The sequence below is a fragment of the Peromyscus californicus genome, unplaced genomic scaffold (genome assembly GCF_007827085.1).
Source record: "Peromyscus californicus insignis strain IS unplaced genomic scaffold, ASM782708v3 Scaffold_15__1_contigs__length_86483966, whole genome shotgun sequence".
Classification (NCBI taxonomy): Eukaryota; Metazoa; Chordata; class Mammalia; order Rodentia; family Cricetidae; genus Peromyscus; species Peromyscus californicus.
The window spans coordinates 988,560-1,014,117 of record NW_026294447.1 but is presented as its reverse complement, the minus strand read 5'-3'; the positions used below and the strand labels follow the sequence as shown (position 1 = coordinate 1,014,117).

At 43.1% G+C, this 25,558-nt stretch overlaps 1 protein-coding gene and 1 pseudogene across 3 annotated transcripts in view; one reads left to right on the top strand and one right to left on the bottom strand.

Annotated features, from left to right (window-relative positions):
• Window positions 1-2,810: 2,810 nt before the first annotated feature.
• Window positions 2,811-3,746, bottom strand: LOC128110441 (gem-associated protein 8-like; annotated as a pseudogene).
• A 1,670-nt stretch (window positions 3,747-5,416) lies between these two features.
• Slc26a4 (solute carrier family 26 member 4) overlaps window positions 5,417-25,558 on the top strand; it is a 54,041-nt gene continuing 33,899 nt past the window's right edge. For all 3 annotated transcript variants that reach the window (XM_052738277.1, XM_052738278.1, XM_052738276.1), the window contains exons 1-5: window positions 5,417-8,232; window positions 10,293-10,432; window positions 15,665-15,775; window positions 17,403-17,587; window positions 17,995-18,159. In XM_052738277.1, coding sequence (XP_052594237.1) covers window positions 7,364-8,232; window positions 10,293-10,432; window positions 15,665-15,775; window positions 17,403-17,587; window positions 17,995-18,159 — 1,470 coding nt within the window. In that variant the 5' untranslated portion in view covers window positions 5,417-7,363. The remainder of the gene's footprint in view (window positions 8,233-10,292; window positions 10,433-15,664; window positions 15,776-17,402; window positions 17,588-17,994; window positions 18,160-25,558) is intronic.

Sequence of the window (25,558 nt, the reverse complement as noted above, 5' to 3'; positions counted from 1 at the left end):
CACGGGATGTTCTTTATCTTTGGGGGCATCTTAGGGCCTGTGGCTTGTTCTCTGGCCTAGCTAGTACGTTTCCATGGTTCATGTTTGGTCCCTGACAGACTTTCTTCCTGTGCCTCTTTCTTTCTGCATCTGTCTCTCCCTTGTATATGCACATGTGTGGGTGTGTGAGTGTGTGTGTGTGTGTGTGTGTGTGTGTGTGTGTGTGTGTGTGTGTGTGTGTAGGCCAGAGGGCACTTTTAGGTGCTATTTTTTAATTTTTGAGTCAAGATCTTTCATTGGCCTGGAACTCACAAAGTGGGGTAGGCTGACTGGCCACTGAGCCCAGGGGATCCGCTTTACTCTTTAGAGGCACCACACAAACTGAGCTATCTTCCCAGCTTAACCATGTCCCCATTTTAGTATCACAAGAGACATGTTTCATTAAGGAACATAGATTGTAAGCAGCAAGAGAAAAAAGTAATGGACAGGAGACTGAAACAAGTCTGAAACTGTCTGGCTACAAAATAAACGCAGGAAGTTACTCAGAGAAGGTGATCAGAAACCTTGGAAGTTTAAGTTCTCTTCTTGTATAAAAATGGCAGAATTTAACATCCATTGAGAAAATTAACAGGAATTTGTGGTGGTATTGTGTTCCCCAAAATATTGTGCACCCTAGTAAACTTATCTGGGGTCAAAGAACAGAACAGCCACTAGATACAGAGGCTAGAAAATGGTGGCACTCACTCCTTTAATCCTAGCATTCCAGAGGCAGAAATCCCTCTGGATCTCTGTGAGTTCAAGGCCACATTGGAAACAGCCAGGCATGGTGACACACGCCTTTAATCCCAAGAAGTGAGCCTTTAATCCCAGGGAGTGATGGCAGATAACAGAAAGGTGTATAAGGCGTGAAGACCAGTAACTAACAGCATTTGGCTGGTTAAGCTTTTAGGCTTCTAGTAGCAGTTCAGCTGAGATCCATTCGGATATGAGGACTCAGAGGCTTCCAGTCTGAGGAAACAGGATCAGCTGAGGAATTGGCGAGGTGAGGAAGCTGTGGTTTGTTCTGCTTCTCTGATCTTCCAGCATTCACCCCAATACCTGGCTTGGATTTGATTTTATTAATAAGACCATTTAAGATTCATGCTATGGGAATTAAAAAGTAAAAATTCAGAATTATAGTTGAACTCCCTGATCATTGTTTCTTCAGGGTATCTGTTGATCATCAGAGCCAGTCTAAAGTGTGAGCAGTGCTGACAGTGGGAATCACCATGATTTCCAAATGTGGTCTCTTGACAGAAATGATTCAACTGAAGTCCACCTTAAAATAATAAATAAGCTATGATACACTTGAAACATGAACAATCATAAAAATCAGAATCAAAGTTTCTTTTAAAAACAGGTCTCTTGGGGCTGGAGAGATGACTCAGCGGTTAAGAGCACTGACTGCTCTTCTAGAGGTCCTGAGTTCAATTCCCAGCAACCACATGGTGGCTCACAATCATCTGTAATGAGATCTGGCGCCCTCTTCTGGCCTGCAGGCAAACATGCTGTATACATAATAAATAAATACATCTTAAAAAACAAAAACAAAAACAAAAAAACAGGACTCTTAGTGGACATGGTGGTGCATGCCTTTAATTCCAGCACTTGGGAGGCAGAGGCAGGAATATTTCTGAGTTTGAGGCCAGCCTGGTCTACAAATGAGTTCCAGGGCAGCCAGGACTACACAGAGGAACCCTGTCTTGGGCAGGGGGTGTGAAATCATTAGCATTTTTTAAATTCTTCTGATTAATTAGATAATGGTTTAAATTTTAAGCATAAAATAATTCACACTACAGTGCTTCTTTTTAGACAAGAAAAATGTAGCCAGATTGTTTGTTCTTGTTATCAAAGGACTAGCATCTTTTAAAGATGTATTTATTTTATTTTGTGTGTGAGTGTTTTGCCTTTATGTATGTCTGTACATCACATTTGTACCATGCCCACAGAAGTCAGAAGAGGGTGTTGGATCCTCTGGAACTGGAGTTACAGATGGTTATGAGCTACCACATAGGTGATAGAAACTGAACAAGTTCTTCTCCAAGAGCAGCAAATGCTCTTAACCACTGAGCCATCACTTCAGTCCCTCAAATTATTTCTTATTGTACAGTCACTTAAAAGCATAGATATAATTATGAATTTATATAAATATCATGTGTCATTAATTCTAAGATGCCATTAATTCTAAAACAATTATTTTATGAATCACTGATACAGAAAATGCTGCCATGCCACTCTGGAGGCAGAGCCAGTCGGATCTCTGTGAGTTCAAGGCCGGCCTGGTCTACAGAGTGAGATCCAGGACAGGCTCCAAAGCTACACAGAGAAACCCTGTCTCAAAACAAAACAAAAAACAAACGAACAAACAAACAAATGCTGCCAATTGGTATTTGCCTTACTGTACATTTACCTCGTTTTCAGAAGGATTCAAAGGGTTATAGTTGGAGAGAATATGTGGATTAGAGCCCAGTGTGGGGTACACACCTGTAAGCTAGCATTTGGGAAGTAGAAGCAGGAGGATTTAAGAGTTTGAGGCTAGCTTGGGCTATATGAGAACTGGTGTCAAATAAAAGAAAGAAAGAATGAATGAATGAATGAATGAATGACATGTGTCTTAAGGCTTTTGTGACATTTAAGATGTAAAGAAGGAAATTAAAAATGCAAACCACTAGGCAGTATCTCTTGGCAATAATTTCAGTGACCCTGACTCTGGTACAGAGAAAATCAAGAGCCAGTGCAGTACACACAATTATCACTTTATGCCAAGGGAGCATTTCTTGTGTTGGCAACAGTATACCTCCTGCTGACAGAATTCTAGGTGGCTGATAGATTTTATCAACTATGTTGGTAGACAGGCCTCTTTCACTGAAAAATGTCCAGGAGAGATGAAGAGAACATACCCAAAATTAAGAGGGAGAGGCCAAGAACTGTGTTCAGGAGGCATTCTGTAGGGTCCCTGTGCCCGGGACTCAGGACTTCAGGGGAATGGCAGGCCAGTACTCAGGCTGTTTTTGTCATAGTACTTGTCAAACCCCAGCTGCCTAGCAGCCTCCACAGCCAGGACCTTGGGAGTACTGCCCCTATACAAGCACTTCATGTCGCTCTCCGGGCTTCTCAGATGGGGGCTCCACAGACCAGGGGTGGTTGTAGGACAGGCCACGGTCAGCGTTCACATAGTCATCCAGGCCATCAGCATCCAGCTGCTAGTGTCACCGTAGCCCTTCTTTCTCTGTGCCTCAGTCTCTACGAAGTACTGGCAGAGCTCCTTGGTGATTTCCATACTTCTCAGCTCACATTCTACTTCTTCATCTAAATCCAGCTCCAGCTCTTCCTCTTCATGCAGTGCTCACTTTCTTTTGTGGATGCCTGGGTTCTGCTGTCAAGCAGAGGCTGCCAGGCCATGTGCTGCTCTTTCCAACTCCAAGGATGCCTCGCCCCACAAGCAAGAGAGCTCCAGAGAAGAACTCCATAGGGGGAGAACCATGGAAAGTGAAATAGGAATCCCTAAACTTTCTGTAGGCATTCTGTGATTTTGAATCCAAACCACTGCATGATGATAATGTCACCAGTATCTTGCACATACTCTGTGAGAATACCACGGTACAGTAGCTCTCCATTTTGATGCCATTACTGCTGTCTCCAATTGCAAAAGTTCAAGTGGGTTCGCAGCTTGAAGATCTCAGGCAGTGGGCAAGCACAGGCCTAGTTCTCAGTGTGTGTGTGTGTGTGTGTGTGTGTGTGTGTGTGTGTGTGTGTGTGTGTGTGTGTGTAGGGGGTGCTGGCATTGCTTCATCTCTCCGGGTGTGTGTGTGTGTGTGTGTGTGTGTGTGTGTGTGTGTGTGTGTGTGTGTGTGTGTGTAGGGGTGGTGGTGAATTCTTAATAAGCTCTTGAATAAATGATATATAGATCTAATAGTACGGTGGTCTTAAACTCTAAACGCCTGAGAGACAATGCTTTTTTTGCTGTTTGTTTTTTAGGATTGTTGTTGTTTATTTGTTTTTGAGACAAGATTCTGTAGCTGGAGAGTTCTCCAGTCCTGCCTGACCCACGGTCAGGACAAAGCTCCCTCACCTGCCAGTCCCACAGCCGCTCAGACCCAACCAAGTAAACACACAGAGATTTATATTACTTATAAACTGTATGGCCCTGGCAGGCTTCTTGCTAACTGTTCTTATATCTTAAATCAACCCATTTTTATTAATCTATAAGTTGCCACGTGGCTCGTGGCTTACCAGTATCTTAACATCTTCTCATGGCGACGGCTGGCAGCGTCTCTCTGCCTCAGCCTTTCACTTCCCAGAATTTTCTTTTTTGCTTGTCCCGCCTATACTTTCTGCCTGGCTACTGGCCAATCGGTATTTTATTTATACAGAATGATATCCACAGCAGGATCAGGACATCATGTAGCTCCAGCTGGTCTGGAACTTCTTTATTTTATTTTATGTGCATTAATGGTTTGCCTACATGTGTGTCTGTGTGAAGGTGCTGGATCCCCTGGAATTATGGTTACAGACAGTTGTGAGCTGCCATATGGGTGTTGGGAATTGAACCCAGGTCCTCTGGAAGAGGAGCCAGTGCTCTTAACCTCTGAGCCATTTCTCCAGTCCAGGCCTGGAACTTTCTATGTAGACCAGGCTGACCCTGAAATTCTGGCTCTCTTCCTGCCTCCGCCTCCTGAGTGCTGAGATGACAGCAGTGTGCTACATCACCTGGCCTTTAAATCAGCAACAACTGAGAAGTATCATAAGGTAGCAATATTGCCCTCTGATGTCTATTTTGAAGTGACACACTCACTTCTTTGGAAAAAAAGTCTGGATGTGATTAAATTTTGGCAAATAAGACCCACCTACTTCTATGTGAAACAGGTGAGACTTGATTTGTAAAGCCAATGTGAGTAATCTGAGGAGGTTAATGTAACTAGTGAGATGGATAGCAGCTGTGTTTACCTCACACTCTTCCCTGGTTTTACGTTTTATTTATTCATTTATTTTTAATTTACTTACTTATTTTGTGTGGGGGCATATGGAGATCAGATGACAACTTGTAGGAGGCAGTTCTTTTTTTCTTGTAGGTCCCAAGGACCAAACTCAGGTCATCAGCCTTGGCAGCAAGTGCCTTTTACCCAGTGAACCATCTAGCTGACCCACTTAGCTATTTAAAAGATAGCCAAAGTCTTTCAGCTATGAGAAGAGTAATTCTATGGTCTTATCAAATCCTATAATGCAGATGCTATTCTGTTCATGGATGTTTGTTTTTGCTATAGAAAATACTTTTAATGGGATGGGGAAAACAGTATCAATGTTCAGATACAGGACATAATACACAGTGGTGCTTAAACCAAATTCTAAAAAAAGTTTTATTACATTTTATTTACTTTTTTTTTTTTTTTTTTTTTTTTGGTTTTTCGAGACAGGGTTTCTCTGTGTAGCTTTGCGCCTTTCCTGGAACTCACTTGGTAGCCCAGGCTGGCCTCGAACTCACAGAGATCCGCCTGGCTTTTTTGTGAGTATGAAAGTAACACAGAATGCTGTGGGAGTCACAGAATAACTCACCGGAGCAGGTTCTCTGCTGAGAATTGAACTCAGGTCGGCAGGGCAGTCTTGGTGGCAAGTTCCTTATTCACTGAGTGATCTCACAACTCCCCAAATTCTTTCTCAGTATTATTAATTTTCTACAATAGTATACAAAATATTACATTTCATTAATACATCTGTAGTGGGTAGCCATTCCAGCTTTGGTCTGGAAGTTCCAACCCCCATTGAGGATTCGGTAACTACCACGCTTACAAGGCGGGGCCAAGGGTGGGCCCTGAAGCCCGGAGATCAGAATGCGCCCCACGGGGGCCCTCTTCCTTCTTGGACCAGGGACGCTAGAGGTGGACCGAGGAGAGTTCTCCGGAGAACACCGCCAGACTGCGCTGCGTCTTTCACAGAACCCGCAACCTACCTATCCCTTCATTTGTAAGTTACGCCATAAATAAATCTTCCTTTTAACTACGTGGAGTGGCCTTAATAATTTCACCAATATACATCTTCACACATATCATTATTATCACTGAACCAAATTCTTACAGCGCGTCAGCTACTTCTCTGTTTCTATGACCAAAAGCAATTTAGAGAGGAAACTTATTTTTGACTGATGGTTCCAGAGGGTCAAAGTCCATAATGGTGGTAAGGCATGACAACGGGTAGGAAGCTGGATAGTCACATTTTGACTGTGTACAGGCAGCAGAGAGCAGATTGGAAGCAGGACAAGGTTTCTTCCATCTTTAATAGTTTTTAAATCTCTCTCTCTCCCTCTCTCTCTCTCTCTCTCTCTCTCTCTCTCTCTCTCTCTCTCTCTCTCTCTCTCTCTCCTCCCTCTCGGTTGCACAACCTGGTCTCAAACTCATGGACTCAAGTGACCCTCCCATCTCTGCCTCCCAAGTCTCCTGAGACTATAGGTGCATGCCACCGTGCCTGGCTGGTTCTTGACCTCTTTGGGTCAAGTAATCCTTTGAAAATCTGTTGAAAGCTGGTGACTCATTCATCCCTCATGGGGGGGAAACCACACATGCTTGCAACATATTGACTAGGGGATTTACACTAGAGTTCTCCTAAGAGAAATTTTATTTCCGGGAATTTATAAAATTGTCATGGTCTGTGTTTCCCAAGTGAGTGGCTGAACTTGGTGTCCAGAGCGTCCATACTTTTGAGCCTCTTCTGCATTTGCTTCAGAATACTAACCAGGCACGAATGATCTGAAGTTCCAAACCCTTCTGACCTTATTTTAACCATGCATTAGTTTCAGCCAGATTCCCAGTGGAATACAAAACAGGATAGATCGGAATCCCCCACTCTTCCTTGTCTTGATTCTTGCTTGTCCCAGTGGATCCCCTCCTGATTATCTAGTTGGAGAAGAACAAATCAAAGAGTCAAAGAGGCAGGTGAGAACCGGGCCGCCTACACACCCGAGTTTGTGCATTAGACACATGCACAAAAGTGAAAAGAATTGGCGTCTAAAATCAGTGAGTAGACTATAGTCTCTTCAGCACACCCACTGTTATTTACTTAGTGTACGTTAGCCTGGACCAGGCTGTGGATTCTAACAGCCTAGGACCCAGGTTCCCCCAGCATGGAAGCTCTGGCCTGTCCCTGACTTCACAGCCCTAGTAGTCGTGGTATGAATGAAGATCTGGTGGCCCCTGTGAAACAAGCGTTAAGAGTCACAGCCCGTTGGGTTTGGGAAAGGGAAAGAACGCAGGAGAGGTAGGATTTTTTTTTTTTTCCTGGTTAAGATTCATGGGGAAAAATTGCTCTCTCTGCGTCCTTCCGTTCGACCAAGGTGTCTGTTGCTCCATAAATAATGCGTCCTACTGCTTTGGTGAGCACTATAAAGGCAGCAGGAAGACTGTTCCCAGGGCATTCCGGGCAGGCAGAGAGCACAGGAGCCCAAACAGGTGAGTTCATCGCAGAAGATGCAGTCGACTACACCCCGCCCTGTTGTAACTCTCTAGGGATGGGACTGGTCAGGCGCCGGCGGGCAAGGCAGGAGAGGCATCAGAAAAGGCGAGACAAAAGGAAACTAGGGATAGGACCGGGAAAGTCGCTGTTTCTTTTCCCAAGCGGGACCGCACTGCTGCAGCCCAGAGTGTGTGTGGAGCTGCCTCTCCTACCGAGTGCAGGGAAAGGGAGTACGGGACCCTTTCCCTGTCTCACGGACCCGGGTCCGGTCCAGGGGAGATTTCAGAACGCGGACAGCGCCCTGACTGCCCAGGGAGGGACCCAGTCCAACACCCCAAGTCCCCAAAGTGAGGCTCACTCCCTGGACATTCCCGGGTATCTAGTGTGGGAGACACTGGAGTCCTCAGTTGCTGTCCTTCAGGTGGCCGTAGGGGCGGTTTGTCGCCAGCGTCAAGGACTGCAGGATCGGACCGGCTCTCTAGCGCGGCTCCAACAGTGTCACCCGCGGCTGCTCCCAGGTGCCAGCTGCGGACTGCTTGCCCGGTGCTTCCGAGTGTCTTTTCTCATCGCCTCCCCTCCCGACCCGTGGTCCTCGGGTTCGCAGGCCATGACAGCGCCGAGCAGCAGGTCGGAGCCGCAGCAGCTCGCCGAGTACAGCTGCAGCTACGTGGTGTCGCGGCCAGTGTACAGCGAGCTCGCCTTCCAGCATCAGCGCGAGCGGCGCCTGCAGGAGCGCAGGACGCTGCGGGACAGCCTTGTGCGGAGCTGCAGGTACAGGGGCAGCCGGCAGGTGCCGGGGCGACCCTCCCGGGAAAGAAGCGCGTGCCTGGCGGTGGGGTGCGGCGTACCCGCGGCTCTCGCTCCGCGCTCGCTCTTCTCGCACAGTTCCAAGACAGAGGTGGAATTACTCCAACTTTGTCTGGAGAAACTCCCTATTGGAGAAGGGGGTGTCTGATCACGACACCACTCCAGTTTCACTTTTTCTCTTTTTCCCTTTTCAATGAAATCTGAAAGGCACCTTGGGGTCTAGTGGCTGCGTGTTTCCTTCTTGTGAAGGCCAGGCTAGGGGAAAGCGGTAGGAAAGGAGCTCATAGCAACCGATGATGGACAAGCCTGGCCACACCAGGGTCAGGGGTGCTTTCAGAGACCTGGAATCAAAGCTAGGAGACAGGTGTTCCAAGTGCTTCAGGAAGCAGTGGGTTCCCAAACCCCAATGAGCCCCAGAACCAGACACCATAAACTTAAAAAACTTGGCAGACACTCAAATAATCGCCAGATTTTCTTCTTAAAAACACTCTAACTACCTAATATTTAAAGTATATGCAAAATAGACGGAGAAGATATTAATACCCGAGATTTTACTATTATCCCCTTCAGTAATGATCATTATGAGATTAGCTCATCTTATCTCACTCACCGCCACTCACTTGCTTCCTCTAGCATTATTTTAATATACTATTTTGTTAATTCTTTGAAGTTTGTTTTGTTTTGTTTTGTTTTTCGAGACAGGCTTTCTCTGTTTAGTCCTGGCTGTACTGGAAATCACTCTGTAGACCAGGCTGGCCTCGAACTGAGAGATCCGCCTGCCTCTGCCTCCCAAATGCTGGGATTAAAGGCATGGGCTCCAGCATGATTTTTTTTTAAAATCCCATGTATTGGATTTTCTGTTACCATTCTCCCTTGGTATCTATAAGGGATTGGTTTTTAGGAATCCCATAGCAGACCACTCAAATTTCCAAGTTCCATATATATAATAGCTTAATGTCTGCATATAATCCATACACCCTCCAGTAGTTTCAACCATCTCTAGACTATTTACAGTACCTAATACCATGTAACTGCACTGTTAACCACTGTCACACTGTTAAGTTTAGGAAATAAGGGGGAAACCCCTTCATATGTTCAGCACATTTTTCTTGCTTTTATCTGTAATAGGTTGAACTCACAAAACCATGTGTCAGATAAGGAGGGACCACCATACATTTTTTTACTGTGTACCTCCAAGGATTTAAAAATACATAGTTATGTCTTATTATCCACCTAAAATAATCCCTTAATAACTTGGATGACCTATTAAACTTTGCAATTATTTCATAAATATAATTTTAAAAAATACCTTTAAAAAGTGGAAGTCCTGCCGGGCGGTGGTGGCGCACGCCTTTAATCCCAGCACTCGGGAGGCAGAGCCAGGCGGATCTCTGTGAGTTCGAGGCCAGCCTGGGCTACCAAGTGAGTCCCAGGAAAGGCGCAAAGCTACACAGAGAAACCCTGTCTCGAAAACCAAAAAAAAAAAAAAGTGGAAGTCCTATCTATTGGCATTTTTCCTCTTATCTATAGATTGTTAAATTTACAATTGCTAAGTGACACATGGTACAAAGTATAAATTCATCACACTACAAGTTTTGTTAAAAGTGGCTCTAAGCTTGTATTGCCAAAATAGCTCTGTGTTTATTTTTCTTTAAAGAAGGCAATGCCCGTGTTAGGAGCCTAAAAATTAATCTCACACAGAGACTCCACACTGATCAGTTTCTGGCTGGGTCAGAAAATGGGTTCTTGTGTAGGGATATTTTCTCAGAGGATTAAAAATGTGGATGAAGTGGGAGACATTTAATCCTCTGTTTGTTTCTTAGAACAGTTCATTTGAAAGGATAGATACAGTTCTTGGCAAAACCATTGCAAGCACTTCAGTGTCAGTATTTTCCTCATGGAACTAATTTTTTCCTGACTAGTTATTTTTTAAAAAGCTGCAGAATTTGGTTCATGACTTTGTGATTTGCAACTGGTTATAGTCAAAACTGGATCAGACATCCTATTTTCCTGCTTTTTGACAGTTGCTCAAGAAAGAGAGTCTTTGGTATACTGAAGACTCTCCTGCCCATATTGGACTGGCTCCCCAAATACAGAGTCAAGGAATGGTTGCTGAGTGACATCATCTCTGGAGTTAGCACTGGGCTAGTGGGTACCCTGCAAGGTAAGATGCTGGTGGATAGGTCTCAAGTGATGGTGAGTTACTGTCTCTTCCCCACTCCTCCTACCATGGACCGAGTGTTCACTCTCCTCTCAAGGACTTCACCCTTTCTTTAAGGTGCCTTAGTAGAAAGAGTCACCTATCTTCTCCTCTTTCATAAAGATATTTTCCTAGGAAACATTGTTGTTTCTCTAGTTGTGTGGCTCCAGGTTACAGAGATGTCCCAAGCCAGAGATCCCCAAAGATACTGAGCACAGTACACAGAAAGAAATGTGCATCATGGTATGTACTCACATAGCTAAAGTTTTGTAAAGTAATACAAATAATATGTTCTGATATTCTCTATTATGTTCTGATGGTTTTTAAAAACTAATTCTTTAAGCTCATTGGATTACTTTATTTCCGTTCCCTGCTCAGATCTTGACCTGCAGTGTGAAAGCACTCTAAAGGAAAGAGAGAAGTATCTTAGTTTGGGTTGTACTCCCAGTTCACCAAAGCTTCCACATCATGACAACAGAACTCATTTATTTGGTATAATTTACAGACTACCTAATGGGTTGCAGAACTAGGTAAATTATCAAGACTAAGATGCATTGAAGGAGCTCATAGCTTATTTGGTGTAGGGGGTGGGCATGTGGAGAAATAGCTTGAAAATAGACTATTTTAGAAGCTTGTAATAAATGTTAGGCAATGTTGTGCATTAAAATCTGGCTGTGGCCAGGCAATGGTGGCATATGTTTTTAATCCCAGCACTTAGGGGGCAGAGGCAGGTGGATCTCTATGAGTTCCAGGCCAGACTGGTATACAAAGAGAGTTCCAGGACAGTCAGGGCTACACAAAGAGACCCCTGTCTCAAAAAAATAGAACAAAAAATAAAAAAGTGTGCATCACTCCTGCCCAGCTACAGAATTCTTTACTTGGTGCTTTTTTATGGCACAAAGGCTGCTAATACTTGACAAGCTAAGGATTACTCAAGTTTACTCAGAACAGGCACAGGGACATCCCTACAGAGAAGGAAAAGGTTCTGCAGCCCCAGTGTGGAGCCTCAGTTGGACCCAGTGTGCTCTATATCCCAAAGGTGAGGGGTGGGGCATGTTCTATACTGTGGCTCTAAAGTCTGTAAAGTGAGTTGACTGTGATGGTGCATGCCTTCAATCTAGCACTTGGGAGGCAGAGGCAGGTGGGTCCCGAAGTTTGAAGTCAGCCTGGTCTACACAGAGAAATCCTGTCTCAAAAAAAACACTAAATAAATGCCATAAAGTGGCAGCATCCAGGGCTCCTGGGGAACAGGAGCCTTCTCCATCCCATGGCTGTTGAGGCCCTGTCTACCACAGAGATCAGCTATAGTACGTAGCTCAATCAATATTTAGTGAAAAGGACTGAACTTCATTCCTGGCAATAAATCATTTGTACACACGAAAAATGTGGGGTTTTTTAAGGGCCCAGACATTCTCAGTTGTCATAGACAAGTGTGTTATGAAGATAAATTTTACCACTGGGAGATGGAATTCAGTGGCAGAGTGCTTGGCTCGGATGCATGGGGTCTTAGATTTAACACCCAGCAGGGGGAAAAGAGACAAATTTTGCTTAATATGTATCAGATACATTTCCTCTCATTCTCATATGAACTCTGAGAGAGGGGTACTATTACCATAGCCCCTTTAACAATGAGAAATCTGTTAATTCTTGCCCAGACCTTGGCGTAGGTGAGTGCTAGTGCTAGAACTTGAATCCTGTCTGACCCTACATTCTTAACTTGTACACTGCAGTTCCTCATTTTAGAGATGGCTTGTTTTCCAGAAATAATGCTATAAACTTATCTTTGCTAGGTGCATTTCTGGAAGGTAAATTTGGCTCACACGTGCTTGCTTATCGCTCATGCACATAATAACCTTCTATGGTTCATTCTGTACTTCAGGAATTCAGCCATCACTAACAGACACAGACCTTGTGGATCGAGTCCAATGGTAGAGGTAGGAATATAGCATGATAGGCGCTCATTTGGGAAGGAAGGGCTATTTTATAGACTGTGGGTAAGGAAGGCCTAACTGAAGAGAAGAGATTTAGACAGAGCCAGGAGATGACTGGGAGCCACCCATGTGATAGCCGAACTAAGACTGCCACGTAAAGATGCAAAGGACCTGAGGACAAACAGGGAAGGAAAGGAGAAATCTGATGTGGTGATTGTGTTGGGGAGGGTCACTGTTAATGTGATCTGAGATAAGACTGGACAAGGCCAGGGTTTGGGTGAAGCAAGGAAACACTCTCAGGGGCCTGATTAAATAATGTTCTCAAGGCAGCTTCATCCTAAACCCAGCCCTGAGGGTAGGTTTGCCACCTTGAGCTGGATCAGACAGGACTTAGAGAGCGCTGCAAGATAGGAAATACATTCTGCAGCAGCCATCATCATTATGTTCTGGTAAGTGCAGCTGAAAACCGGCCAGCTCAGCCAGGCAGTGGAAAGGCACACTTGCAAGGAAACGCAACTGGCTCACCAGGTCAAGCTCGGTTCCTGCTGGGGCTTGGGATCAGGAATGTTTTAAGCATTGGTTAGTCTTGGTGCAATGCTTCCATCTAGATTATGTACTTGCTTGAAAGCTATTCTGGAGCACATGAATGTCTGGGGGCGGGGGGGGGGGGGCGGTTCCAGGTGAAAGGAAGGAGTTGGGATGAAGGCAAGGGAACATTTGTGAAATCCCATGGGCTGAGCTGACCCAGGATGGAAGTGAGGGCAAGATGGCACAGTGGTGTGGACAGAGTGGTTGGTTCAGAGTAGAAGTCTTATGATGATAAAGCGATGAATGCCCCAGTAAGGATTCCAGAGTGTGTAGGCTGGAGGGCTCCAGGCCACAGCTAACGAGAGCTAGGCTCAAATGGGGACTTTGGAGGCTATACTGCAACTCCAGTGGTGACAGAGTCTATGACTTGCTTGCTAGCTGGCCCCTTGAAGTGCTGGGAGAAGAGTCTGGGTTTGCTCAGGGTATGGGGTCTTTTGATTCCTAATATTAAAAAGTAAATTCCTATTAAGCAACAAAAGACCTACAAGCCCTTTTATTGGAGTCTTTACTCATGGCTATAGGGAGTTTCCTGTCTGGTTTTTATCTTGGACATTAATTGATTTACTTAATAAATAATAGGAATCTATTTCTCAGTTTTTAAAGCTAAGGAGTCTGAAGTCATGACCTGTTGGGTTGTATCCTCACATGGTGGAAGGCCTTTCCTTTCAGATGGTTTCAATTTAGCTTACACGCCACCATCTTATCCAGCCTATGCACCAACAGAGAGTTCACACTTTCAATCAACAGTTTAGGTTTCTTTCCAAACCATATTATATCAAAAATGTTGTACCTAGCTCCTTTGTAACAAAGATAACTATGTTGTACATGAATAAAAGTTACCCTAAATAGACAGTGTGTATGAAAACTGAAAACATCCCTGTTTCCCAGGCATATTAAGATGTGTAGGCAGAAGTGCAGAGAAGAGAAAAGAGATCCAGCACCTTGTTCAGGGAACGCCCAGTTTGAGGACTAGAAAACTGTCCATAGGAAACAGGCAGGCTGTGCCTTCATGCTCTGTTCCTTTTCCTATTGTGTCTTGGTGAATCTGCTGCTTCTGTTCAAGTTCCTGGGAGAGCACTTGTTGCACTTCCTAGCAGTAACCTGGGTATTAAAGAAGCGCCCCCCAGGGGGTCGGAGGATGATAGCTCAGCAGTGAAGAGCCCTTGCTGCCCAAGCATGGGGGTCTGAGTGTAAGTCCCCAGAACCTGTGTAAAAAGCAGGGTGTAAGCCGGGCGGTGGTGGCACACGCCTTTAATCCCAGCACTCGGGAGGCAGAGCCAGGCGGATCTCTGTGAGTTCGAGGCCAGCCTGGGCTACCAAGTGAGTTCCAGGAGAGGCGCAAAGCTACACAGAGAAACCCTATCTCGAAAAACCAAAAAAAAAAAAAAAAAAAAAAGCAGGGTGCTTTAATACCAGCACCGTGAAGGGGCAGAGACTGGAAGACTGCTGCAGTCTGCTGACAGCCTAGGATGGCTCCAGGTTTAGTGAGAGCTGCAGAGCAGAGCATCTGATGCCTTCCTTAGCCTCTAGTGTCCTGAACACACACGTGTGTGTAAATCACACACACATACAAAATTTTCAAAAAATCAGTGCATCTATGTGAGGACCTGGTTTGACCCCCAGGACACAAACTGTAGAGAGAACCAACACTCAGAAGTTCTGCTCTCGCCTTCACACACATGCTGTGGTACACACACCTACTCTTGTACTGCCTTCACAACACATACACAAAATAAATTAAAATGTAACTTTTTAAAGTTTTACTTTATATTTGGTTGTGTTAGGGAAACATATTTCTTTATATTACATCAATTCTATTCCACTCCCCTCCAAAAACACACTACAACATAGAATCATCATGTTTAAGTATAACTTAGCTAACTGTTTCCTTATTGGGAGATATTCATTCAGTAAATAAATATAAGTGCAAATGTGTTGGGTTATTTAGGTTGTTAGTAAGTTTTAAAAATCATTATGAATAATCCTCTATTAATGGCTCAGGAGTCAAAGGGTTGAATTTTCACTCCTAAAGTGTGAATTATGGAGATATACCATGTGTTAAGGCATGCTGACTACTGAAATGTTTAACTAGGAAAGAATATGTCATTATCCTTTTCCAACTCCCATGTCCACTGAAATGTTGGTTTCTCCATAGCCTGTGATTCATAGCCCAGAGGCTGCCTGGCATAGCCCACTGGTGGGTCAGCCTCCCTTATCAGGGTAGAGTTGTCTTGTTTTTTTTTAATCTAACTTCTGTTATTTAGCAAAGAAAGATAAAGTGCAATGATGCCTGCATCCTTCAGAACATAGAGAAATATGAGTTCATAGAGAACTATTCACATAAGCTGGTCTGGGCTTTGGGACTGGATTAACCAAATTATACCGGAACTGATTTAATTATTTTCCAACTGATATCATCAGCCAGTGACTGAATTACTGAGCAATGGAGTCAGTTCATCTGAGCAGGGGATGGGTGTAGAAACCCTCATTATCCCAGCCAAGTCATATTCCACATCTTAGCTTAGCCGAGGTCTGCATGCAAAACAAGAAAACCACACAGGACCTGCTGATATTTTGAATCCATAAACTGAGTATGTCTATGAAAAAGCATTTCTTTGTGTGGTAAAAACATGCTGTAAATTTTGTTGTGACTCTTACTGTGTTGGTTGTGTCTTAGGGATGGCTTATGCTCTGCTGGCTGCAGTTCCTGTTGAATATGGTCTCTACTCTGCCTTTTTTCCTATCCTGACATATTTTGTCTTTGGGACATCAAGACACATCTCAGTTGGTAATTACAAGCATATTTTACAGCTATATTTGTTCATCTGTAAAATGTTTCTGCTATGCTGGATATACAATGCCTCCAGACCTTTGCCAATGAGTCCTAGAGGAACCAAGCTTCAGGGTGTTGCTTTATTAAATGGCATTGTTAGCTTTATACATAACTGTGCTTTTAAAAAATGCAATTGAAAGACTGAAAATTAAAGCTTACTTTTGAGTTTTATCACAGCTTAAAAATTTTAAATGTAATGAAATTGTCTCTATATTTAAAAGTGATCTCTTCCAACATATGACAGAGAAAAAAATCTTTACCAGATCTAAATCCACTTATATCACTAGGTTAAATTTGTATTTACTGAATTATGGTCACCAAATACACATTTGTTATTTTATAAAGGAACATATTTATTTCAGTAAGGAATATTGGAAGACTGGCAAAATCCTGCCAACACAATTTAGAAAAAGTTTTGTATTACTTCTTGACATGACTCACAGTGTGTTTTCCTTTCATTCCTAACATTCAAGGTAGTTTTTTTTTTCTGGAATATTCTAGCAAATAAATGTTTTGATATAATTTTTTTTTTTTTTTTGGTTTTTTGAGACAGGGTTTCTCTGTGTAGCTTTGCGCCTTTTCCTGGATCTTGCTCTGTAGACCAGGCTGGCCTCAAACTCATAGAGATCCACCAGCCTTTGCCTCCCGAGTGCTGGGATTAAAGGCGTGCGCCACCACCGCCCGGCTTAATTTTATGTGACTTTGACATCAGCAATGAAGATAATTTTGCTGCTACATCCATGTGCTGGTGAGGTATATTTTCTGGATGACCCTCTTGAGACAAAGGTAGTCCTATCCTCAACTGCATCCTACGCCCTTGTGCATGATGGTGTCTCTCATAGACTCTAGCCTCTGGCCTGTCTGCAGAAGCAGGTCAGGAGATGCCTACTGATTGAAACAACTTCTTTGGAGAACCAGTCAATAAGAGACAAATGGATTTGCCTCTGGCATTCACTACATGTAGATTTTCCTGGTTACCAGGCTTGGGTACTGAGGCCTCTCAAGGATAATACCTTTTATAATCAAAGAATAGGATCATCATCAACATGGAAAAAATGTAAGTAGTAAATAGAAGAAATCAATAAAGAAAACTTTTAAAAATAGGATGTTATTGACTGGCATATGATAAAAAAGAAATCATATTCCAATCCTTTGTCAGTTTGGACACTTGACATTGATATTGATGGAGGTACTTGTGTCTGGAGATCAGGATTTTGGACACTCTAAAAGATGAGATCATAGGGGATAAATACTAAATTGAATAAATAAGGATTCAGTTTATGTGTGTCTCCAACAGGAAATCTTTCCTGATAACTCCCATACCCTGTGACATGAGGATCCCACACAGGAGGGCCTGGTACCCTCCCTACACACTCATGAAGTATGCTCAACACTGCTTTACTACCATCTACCTACATCTTGTCTTCTCTGAGTCAGGAATGCCTTGAGATTCTCAGCTTCTTCAAACAGTAATTCTTAGTTTCAGCCAACTACCACACACCTTTCTAATAGTACATAGACATGTTGAGTCTAAATGTCTGTGATTCATTATTGGCTAGTTGACAAAGCCTTTTTTCCCCAGGACCTTTCCCCGTGGTCAGTTTAATGGTGGGATCTGTTGTTCTGAGCATGGCTCCAGATGACCACTTTCTTGTGCCCAGTGGTAATGGAAGTGCATCAAACATGACCATGTTAGATACCGGAACCAGAGATGCGGCCAGAGTACTAATTGCAAGCACCCTCACTCTTCTAGTAGGAATCATACAGGTAATAAATAGGCTTACATGTAAACACAGATGAGTGTAATTCTTATTTGAAATAATTAATTTTAAAATGTGGAGATTTAAAGATGCATCTAAATGCAAGACAAACTTCTTGAACTAAAACTTACTTTTAGTTCTAATGTTATTTTCTAAATAACATTGTTTTTGTCAGATACTAAAATGACTTTGGAAACAAAAACCAACCAAACGAACAAATAGAAACCAGAATCACTTGTTACCAAAGTCTGAGAAAAGAAAGCAAACAGAACGCAAGTGATTCAACTGAGGGCGAGCATGTGGGGCAGTGGAGCTAGTGTTTTCACTGACACAATGTTTAATTCGTTACTATTTCCAGAGAATTGTTCCTTCTCTCAGGCAAACATCTAACTTTTTCCTTTCTTCTTACCCTAGCTGATATTTGGAGGTCTGCAGATTGGATTCATAGTGAGGTACTTGGCAGACCCTTTGGTTGGCGGATTCACAACAGCTGCTGCCTTCCAAGTGCTGGTCTCACAGCTAAAGATCGTGCTCAATGTTTCAACCAAAAACTACAATGGCATCCTCTCCATTATCTATGTAAGTGCTGCATTATCACTGCAGAGACATCATGTTCCAGATTGAACCTGGAGAATCCATTTTCTGGGTATACTTGGAACCATCAAAACACACTTTTCTGAAATCAGCAAACCATCATTTTTCAACTGCTCCAAACCTTTCCCCGATACTTTGGCCCTCAGAAACATCAAGGAATCTGAGGTAGCATAGCAATAAAGATGACAGGGCTGAGATGTTATAGACTTGCATTCTGGTCCTGCATTGCCTCTGATAAACTAAGTGACCCCCTAGACAGATCATATAGGGTAGTGGCTGAAAGTTCAGGTTTGCAGTTGGGTGGGTCTGGATTCAAACTTTGACTTTACTACTTACTGTTTGTCTTATGAACAAACCACCATGCCTCAGTTTCTGCAGAAATTGCAGAATGGAGTTGCAAATAGTAGCTAGATCACTGGATTGTTAGAGGAGAGTTGTTGGATAATTGGTTCAGGGGATGGCATACAGCAAGTTCCAGAAAAGTTATCATTATGGAGTTATTACTTCAAGCCTTTCTTTTTCTTTCTTGTTTTTAAAATGAAATGATTGGAGATGTGTCTCTCAAGCCCTTTCTAATTATGGCCATCCATAATGCATAATGTAAATGTTTCAGCAATTATAAATGAAAATGGAACATTAGATTCAAAGCTGATTCAACATGCAAAAGATATGCAAAAGAAGGATCTAGATCATACAAAGTAGATTTGAAGTTCTTAGATCTAAGTATATGCTCTATATCAAGTAGGTTACAGATGCTTGGGAAATGGTGATAATAGTAACATGATGTCACTCTGGCTTGGGGAAATGAAGCCATGCAAAAGTGCATTTAAAAAACAAACAGGAACTGGGGATATAGCTCAGTTGGTAGACTGCTTGCCAAGCATGCATGAGACCCTAGGTTCAATTCCCATCACTGGATTCATGTCTATAATCCTAACACTTGGGTGTTGAAGGCAGGAAGATCAGAAGTGCTGAGTTATCTTCACCTACACAGTGGTTTGAAGCCGGCCTGAGCTAAAAGATAAAAATTAGCATCTGAAAACAATATATGACCATACACACATTTAACTGGAGTTAGAGTCTACTTGTGTGGCCTTGAATATGTTAAATATTGTGTGGCCCTGGGGCTAGAGAAATGGATCAGCATTTATGAGCACTTGTTCTTGCAGAAGATCTGGTTTCATATCCCAGCCCCCACATGGTGGTTCCCAACAATTTGTAACTACTTTTAAGGGATCTGATACCATCTTCTGACCTCTACAGGTACCAAGCATACACATGGTGCACAAACATACATGCAGACAAAACACTTACACATAAAAAAATGGAATAAACTTAATGAGAATTAAAAAAATTAATTCGCTAATACCCTGGGTCCTAAGGTTTTTTTTGTTTGTTTGTTTGGTTGGTTTTTGGTTTTCGAGACAAGGTTTCTCTGTCTGTGTAGCTTTGGAGCCTGTCCTGGAACTCACTCTGTAGCCCAGGCTGGCCTCAAACTCACAGATCCACCTGCCTCTACCTCCCGAGTGTTGGGATTAAAGGCGTGTGCCACCACCACCTGGTGGTCCTAAGTTTTAAAATCAGGGTAATGATAATGGCCACTTCTTAGAGTAGCAATGTTAAGAACATTTACATCAGGCACACGACACATACTTGTAAACCCAGAACATGGGAAACTAAGGCAGGAGGATCTCAAATTTGAGGCTACCCAGGTTTATAAAATAGTGAGACCCTGTCTTGTAAACTTTAAACATATTTTGTTAAGCTTATGTGTGTTTTGTCTGCATGTATATCTATGTAGTATGTGCATGTTTGATGCTAAGGCTAGAAGAAGGTGTTGGATCCCCAGGAACTGGAATTACAGATGGTTCTGAGCCCCTGTGTGGGTTCTGGGAACTGAACCCAGCTCCTCTGGAAGAGCGGTCAGTGCTCCTAACTGCTGAGCCATCTCTCCAGCCATAAAAAGCAATAAGTACAATATCTGGCTACATAGAACTCAATTTATTAGTGTTGTTTCATTGTCATAGAATGGACCTCACTGAACTTACTGTCTGCTTTGATGAGGCCCAGCCCATCAGAGACATCAGCATAGGCCATTTTTCTTCCTTTTTAGATATAGTATTTTTATTAATTCTTTGAGAATTTCATACAATGTATTTTACATATATTCAGCTTCCATTCCTCCCCCTAACTCCTCCCAGATCCATCCTTATATCCTCACCCACTGTGAACTTCATTTCCTCTTTTTAATTTTTTGAGACAGGGTCTCACTATGTAGCCCTGTCTGGCCTGGAACTTGCTATGTAGATTAGGCTGACTTTGAACTCACAGAGGTCTATGGGTCTCTGCCAAAGTGTGAACTATCATGCCCAGTTATTTTTTATTTTTTACTTTTAAATAACTGACCGCGTCCACTTTGTGCTGCCCATGTACTCCTGGGTGCAGAGGTGTCTGCTGCAGCAAGGCTGACCGGCCAGGGCCACACCCTTAAAGAAAATCAGCATCCATCAGTTGCCAGCAGCTTTTCAGTCAAGGGTGAGGAATCCTAAGCTCCTCACTTCGTGCCAGAATTTTGATTGACTTAAATGTGTAGGTCTTACTCAAGCAGCCACAGTTGCTGTGAGGTCAGGGGTGAAATGGTCCTGTCACTTCCAGAAGACACTGTTTCACTGCCTGATTTCTGCCCCTTTTCTGTAAGTCACTGAGCCTTGTGGGCGGTAATATAGACATCCCATTTGCAGCTGAGCAGTCCTCTGACACTTACTCTCTGCTCTTGGGTCACTTGTGAGTTAACCACTACACTGCACGCAGAAACTTCTCTAATGAGGTGTGCCTCAGAGATGAATCCAGAGGGCAGTTTGCTCTTCTGTCCACTTAGCAGAGTGATTGCAATAGGCTCACCTTTGGGGCCTAACAGGCTGGGTTTTGATTCAGCATGATTTATGGTTATTTTGCTTTCCCCCCGATCATCAGTTCTTATTTATTTACTTTGTATGCATGCATGACACTGGGTGCACAGGGAGCTCAGAAAACAACTTTTAGAAGTTGGTTCTCATCTTCCAGCTTGTTGTGGCAGAGTTTCTTTTGATGATTCTGTGGGTGAGTTGCACACTCCAGGCTAGCTGGCTCCTGAGCTTCTGGGTGAGTGTTCTGTCTGTGTCTCCCTTCTCGGGTAACAGCTCTGGGATTACAGACACGGGCCACACAACCGGACTTTTACATGAGTTCTGGGGATCAGACCCAGGTTTGCAGGCTTGCATGGCTAGCACCTTTCCCTGCTGAGCCTTCTTTGTAGTTGGAAGTTTCTCCAGTCTTGCCTGGCCTCATGGGCAGGACAAATCTCTCCCACCTGCATCCTGCAGCTACTTAGTCCCAAGTAAACACAGAGAGGCTTGCATTATTTACAAACTGTATAGCCTATGGGTCAGACTTCTTGCTAACTAGCTCTTATAACTTAACTCAACTCATTTCTATTAATCTATATGTTGCCACGTGGCCGTGACATTACCAGTCTGCTGGCATCTTGTTGCTCCTTGGGTGGCGGGCGGGCTGGCGTCTCCTCCCACTCTCCTTTTTCTTCTCACTATCTCTCTTAGATTTTCTGGCCTGGCTTCATCCTGCCTTGCCATAGGCCAATGCAGCTTTATTTATTATCCAATGGGCACCACACATATTCACAGCATACAGAAAGACTTCCCACAGCACTTCTTCCTGGCCCTCAGGAATTCTTCTCAATACTGCCAGGCTTCCCATTTTTGATACAGGTTCTGTTACTTTTTGCATCCCTGACACATCTTGTTTTTACACTTTATCAGCTCTTGATTTATTCCTTTATTTTTATTCATTCACCTCATCTATTCAATAAATACTGACACCAAGGCAGGAACTGAAGTAGAGATCATGAGGATCACTGCTTACTAGCTTGTTCTCCATGGCTTGTTCAGCTTGTTCTCTTATACAGTGCAGGCCCACCATCTGAGGAATGGTACAGCCCACAGTGGGCTGTACCTTCCCACATCAGTCAGCAATCAAGAAAATGTCCCACAGATCAATTTGATGGAGGTAATTCTCAAAATGAGATGACCTTTTCCCAGGTATGTCCAAGTTTGTGTCAAGGTGACAAAAACTAACCATGACAAGTTGTTTTTGTACACAAGTGTCTTAGTCAGGGTTTCTACTGCTATGAAGAGACACCATGACTGCGGAAGCTCTTATAAAGGAAAACATGTAATTGGACTGGCTTAAAGTTCAGAAGTTCAGTCCATTATCATCATGGTGGGAAGCACAGCAGTATGCAGGCAGACATCGTGGTAGAGAAGGAGCCACGAGTTCTACATTTGCATCAGTAGGCAGCAGGAAGAAAAGAGAGAGAGAGAGACTGGGATTGGCTTGAGTATCAGAGACCTCAAAGCTTACTTCCTAATAGTGCCACTTCCCATGGGCCAAGCATTCAAACACATGAGTCTATGGGGACCATGCCTATTGAAACCACCACAACAAGGGTGGTTTTTTTGTTTTTTAGGGTTTTTTTTTGTTTTTTGTTTTTTGTTTTTTTGCTTGGTTGTTAATTGATGGTACCTATACCACTGCCTCCTCTAAAAGTAAGCCTGCCCTGAAAAAAGTTCTGCCCAAAGTTGAGATTTTAATTGTGTGTGGAAGGGCAGACAACCTAAGGTGTTGTTCCTTTGGAGCTATCTACTGCAAAAGTGAGTTTTGAAAGTAAAGCTTAGCATGATAGAATTGTTAGTTTTAACTCATTTCTGTGTGCAAAATTTACACCATTATAATAAAGAAAGTAATACTGAGGGGGCAATCTATTTATACAGAAAGTGTCTGGAGCAGGGAAGGCTGGATGGATGGTGAAGGTGACTGTAAAAGGTTGTCACTGTCATACAGAGAAGAACTAGAAGAAAGTTACCCCGTGCATTTTCCCAGATACATACTAAGCACATGTTTTCCCTTATGGCTTCGTGCTTGGTGAGAACTATTATCCACATAAAGTGGTCTTAAAATTCTTCAAACATCATAATAAATAAAATATTATCCATAGCTGATATCTTCATTTGACCTGTATTTAGAATACTAGGCTAAGCTACAGAATTAGATTTATCTATAATTTTAGAACTCTGACAAAAAATTAAATTATAATTACTGTTCAGTGCATTTTTGGAAATTGTTTCTATTGACAACTGTCAGGCCATTTTCATTTATATAGCCAAGGTTTATTCCTATACAGATTAAACTTTCTATTGTAGAGCTTTCCACAAGAAATGCTAAACTCACAATGCAGGCAATATAAGACAAATGCTTCGCTCAATGCAGGTGTATGATTTTGCTTTTTGTAGCATTTAAAATACACCAGGGATTCTTTACAATTTTTTCACTTTTATTTTATATCTATTTTATATCTATGAATGGGTGCTTTGCCTACACATGTGGGCAGTACACCAAGTCTATGCAATGTCTATGGAGGCCAGTGATAGCACTGGATCCTCTGGGACTGGGTTACAAATCGTTTTAAGTCACCATGTGGGTGCTGGAAATCAAACCCAAGTCTCTGGTACAGCAGCCAGTGCTCTTAACCTCTGAGACATCTTTCTAGCCCCCAGAGGTTCTCCTTATTCAAAGATTTAAATAATTCTGTGCTGGTTTTTGCCAATTTGGCACAAACTAGAGTCACCCAGGAAGAAGGAACCTCAACTGAGGAATTGCCTTCATCAAATTAGCCTGTGAGCATACGTGTGGGCCATTTTCTTGCTTAATGATTAATATGGGGAAGGCACAACTCATTGTAGGTGGTACCGTTCCTGGGCTGGTGTGTGGTCTGTATATGAAATCAAGCTGAGCAAGCCAGTAAGTAGTGTTCCTCAGTGGTTTCTACATCAGTCCCTCCTTGGCTTCCCCCAGTGGTGGACCTGTAAGCCAAACAAACTTTTTCCTTCCCAAGTATCTTTTGCCCACAACATTTTATCATAGTAACAGAAATCAAACTAGGACAGTTTTCAAAATTAAGTAAGAATCATGGAGTGATTTTAAAAATGTGTGTGTGTGTGTGTGTGTGTGTGTGTGTGTGTGTGTGTGTGTACATATTCATGTGAGTGTGTGCACAAATACGCGTTTACACGTGTGTAGAGGCCAAGGCTGACGTCAGATGTCTTCCTGGATCACTGTCCACCTTGTTTTTCAAGACGGGGCTTCTTGCTGAATTCATTGATTTGCCTAGGCTGGCTGGTCAATGAGCTCCAGGGATCCACCTACCTCAGCTTCCCTAGTGCTGGGTTATGAACAGACATTGCAGCACTGTTTTTTATCTGGGTGCTGAGGGTCTGAACTCAGGTGTTTATATTTGAGTGTCTGACTCTTCACTGAATGAGCCATTTCCCCAGCCACTGTAGTGATTTAAAAAAAAAAAAGCTTGATTGATTGATTGATTGATTATGTAGACAGTGTCTGTCTGCATGTTTGCCTCCAGGCCAGAAGAGGGCACCAGATCTCATTGCAGATGGTTGTGAACCACTGTGTAGTTGCTGGGAATTGAACTCAGACCTCTGAAAGAGCAGCCATCTCTCCAGCTCCCCCTGTAGTGAGTTTTGTAAAGTGAAATATTTTTGTGATCAGGATAGTTGGTCCAAATGGAGAAAGAGAAGTGGGGGAAGGGGAGAGAGGGAAAGGTGGGGAGGGAGGGAGGGAATGAGGGGGAGGGAGGTGGAGGAAGGTGGAGAGAGAGGTGGGGAGGGAGGGAGGGAGAGAGAGAGGGGGGGGGCTGCTCTTGGACTCTGTTGTACTCTATTGTAAAGAGTCAGTCCAGGCAAGCTTTGAACTCAAGATTCTCCTGCCTCTGCCTCCTGAGTATTAGGATAGTAGTCAGACAAATGATTTCCAAATTAACTTTCCTGTTTCAAGTTGAAAAGTAAACCTTCATTGTATAAACTGCTAAAACATTATACCTAGCTCATGAATTGATAAGAGTTCTCATTAGAAACTTGATTATATAAGGGCAGGCCCCTCACCCAAGAGTGTTTGTGCAACACAATTGGGCAGGGAAAAGAATACAAAATTGGGTGGATAGCGAGATGGGAGCGGATCTGGGAGGAGTTGGGGAGGGGTGAGTATGATCAAAACACATTGTATGAATTTCTCAAATAATTGATATTTTTAAAAAAGCAAATTCATTATGTAAAGAGTCAACTGGCCACAATGACACAAGCCTCTGGAGTAGGTAGCAGGGTTACTGCCTCCTGTGTGAGACATCCTGGGATTCTGTTGTTGTAGGATTTCTCCCAGTTTTTCTTTCATTCTGTAACCACCTGTTTCATCCTGTTGCCCAATGTATCTGTCTCTAACGATTTTAAGTGTCTTTGGAAAGCAGAGTTAAGATGATATA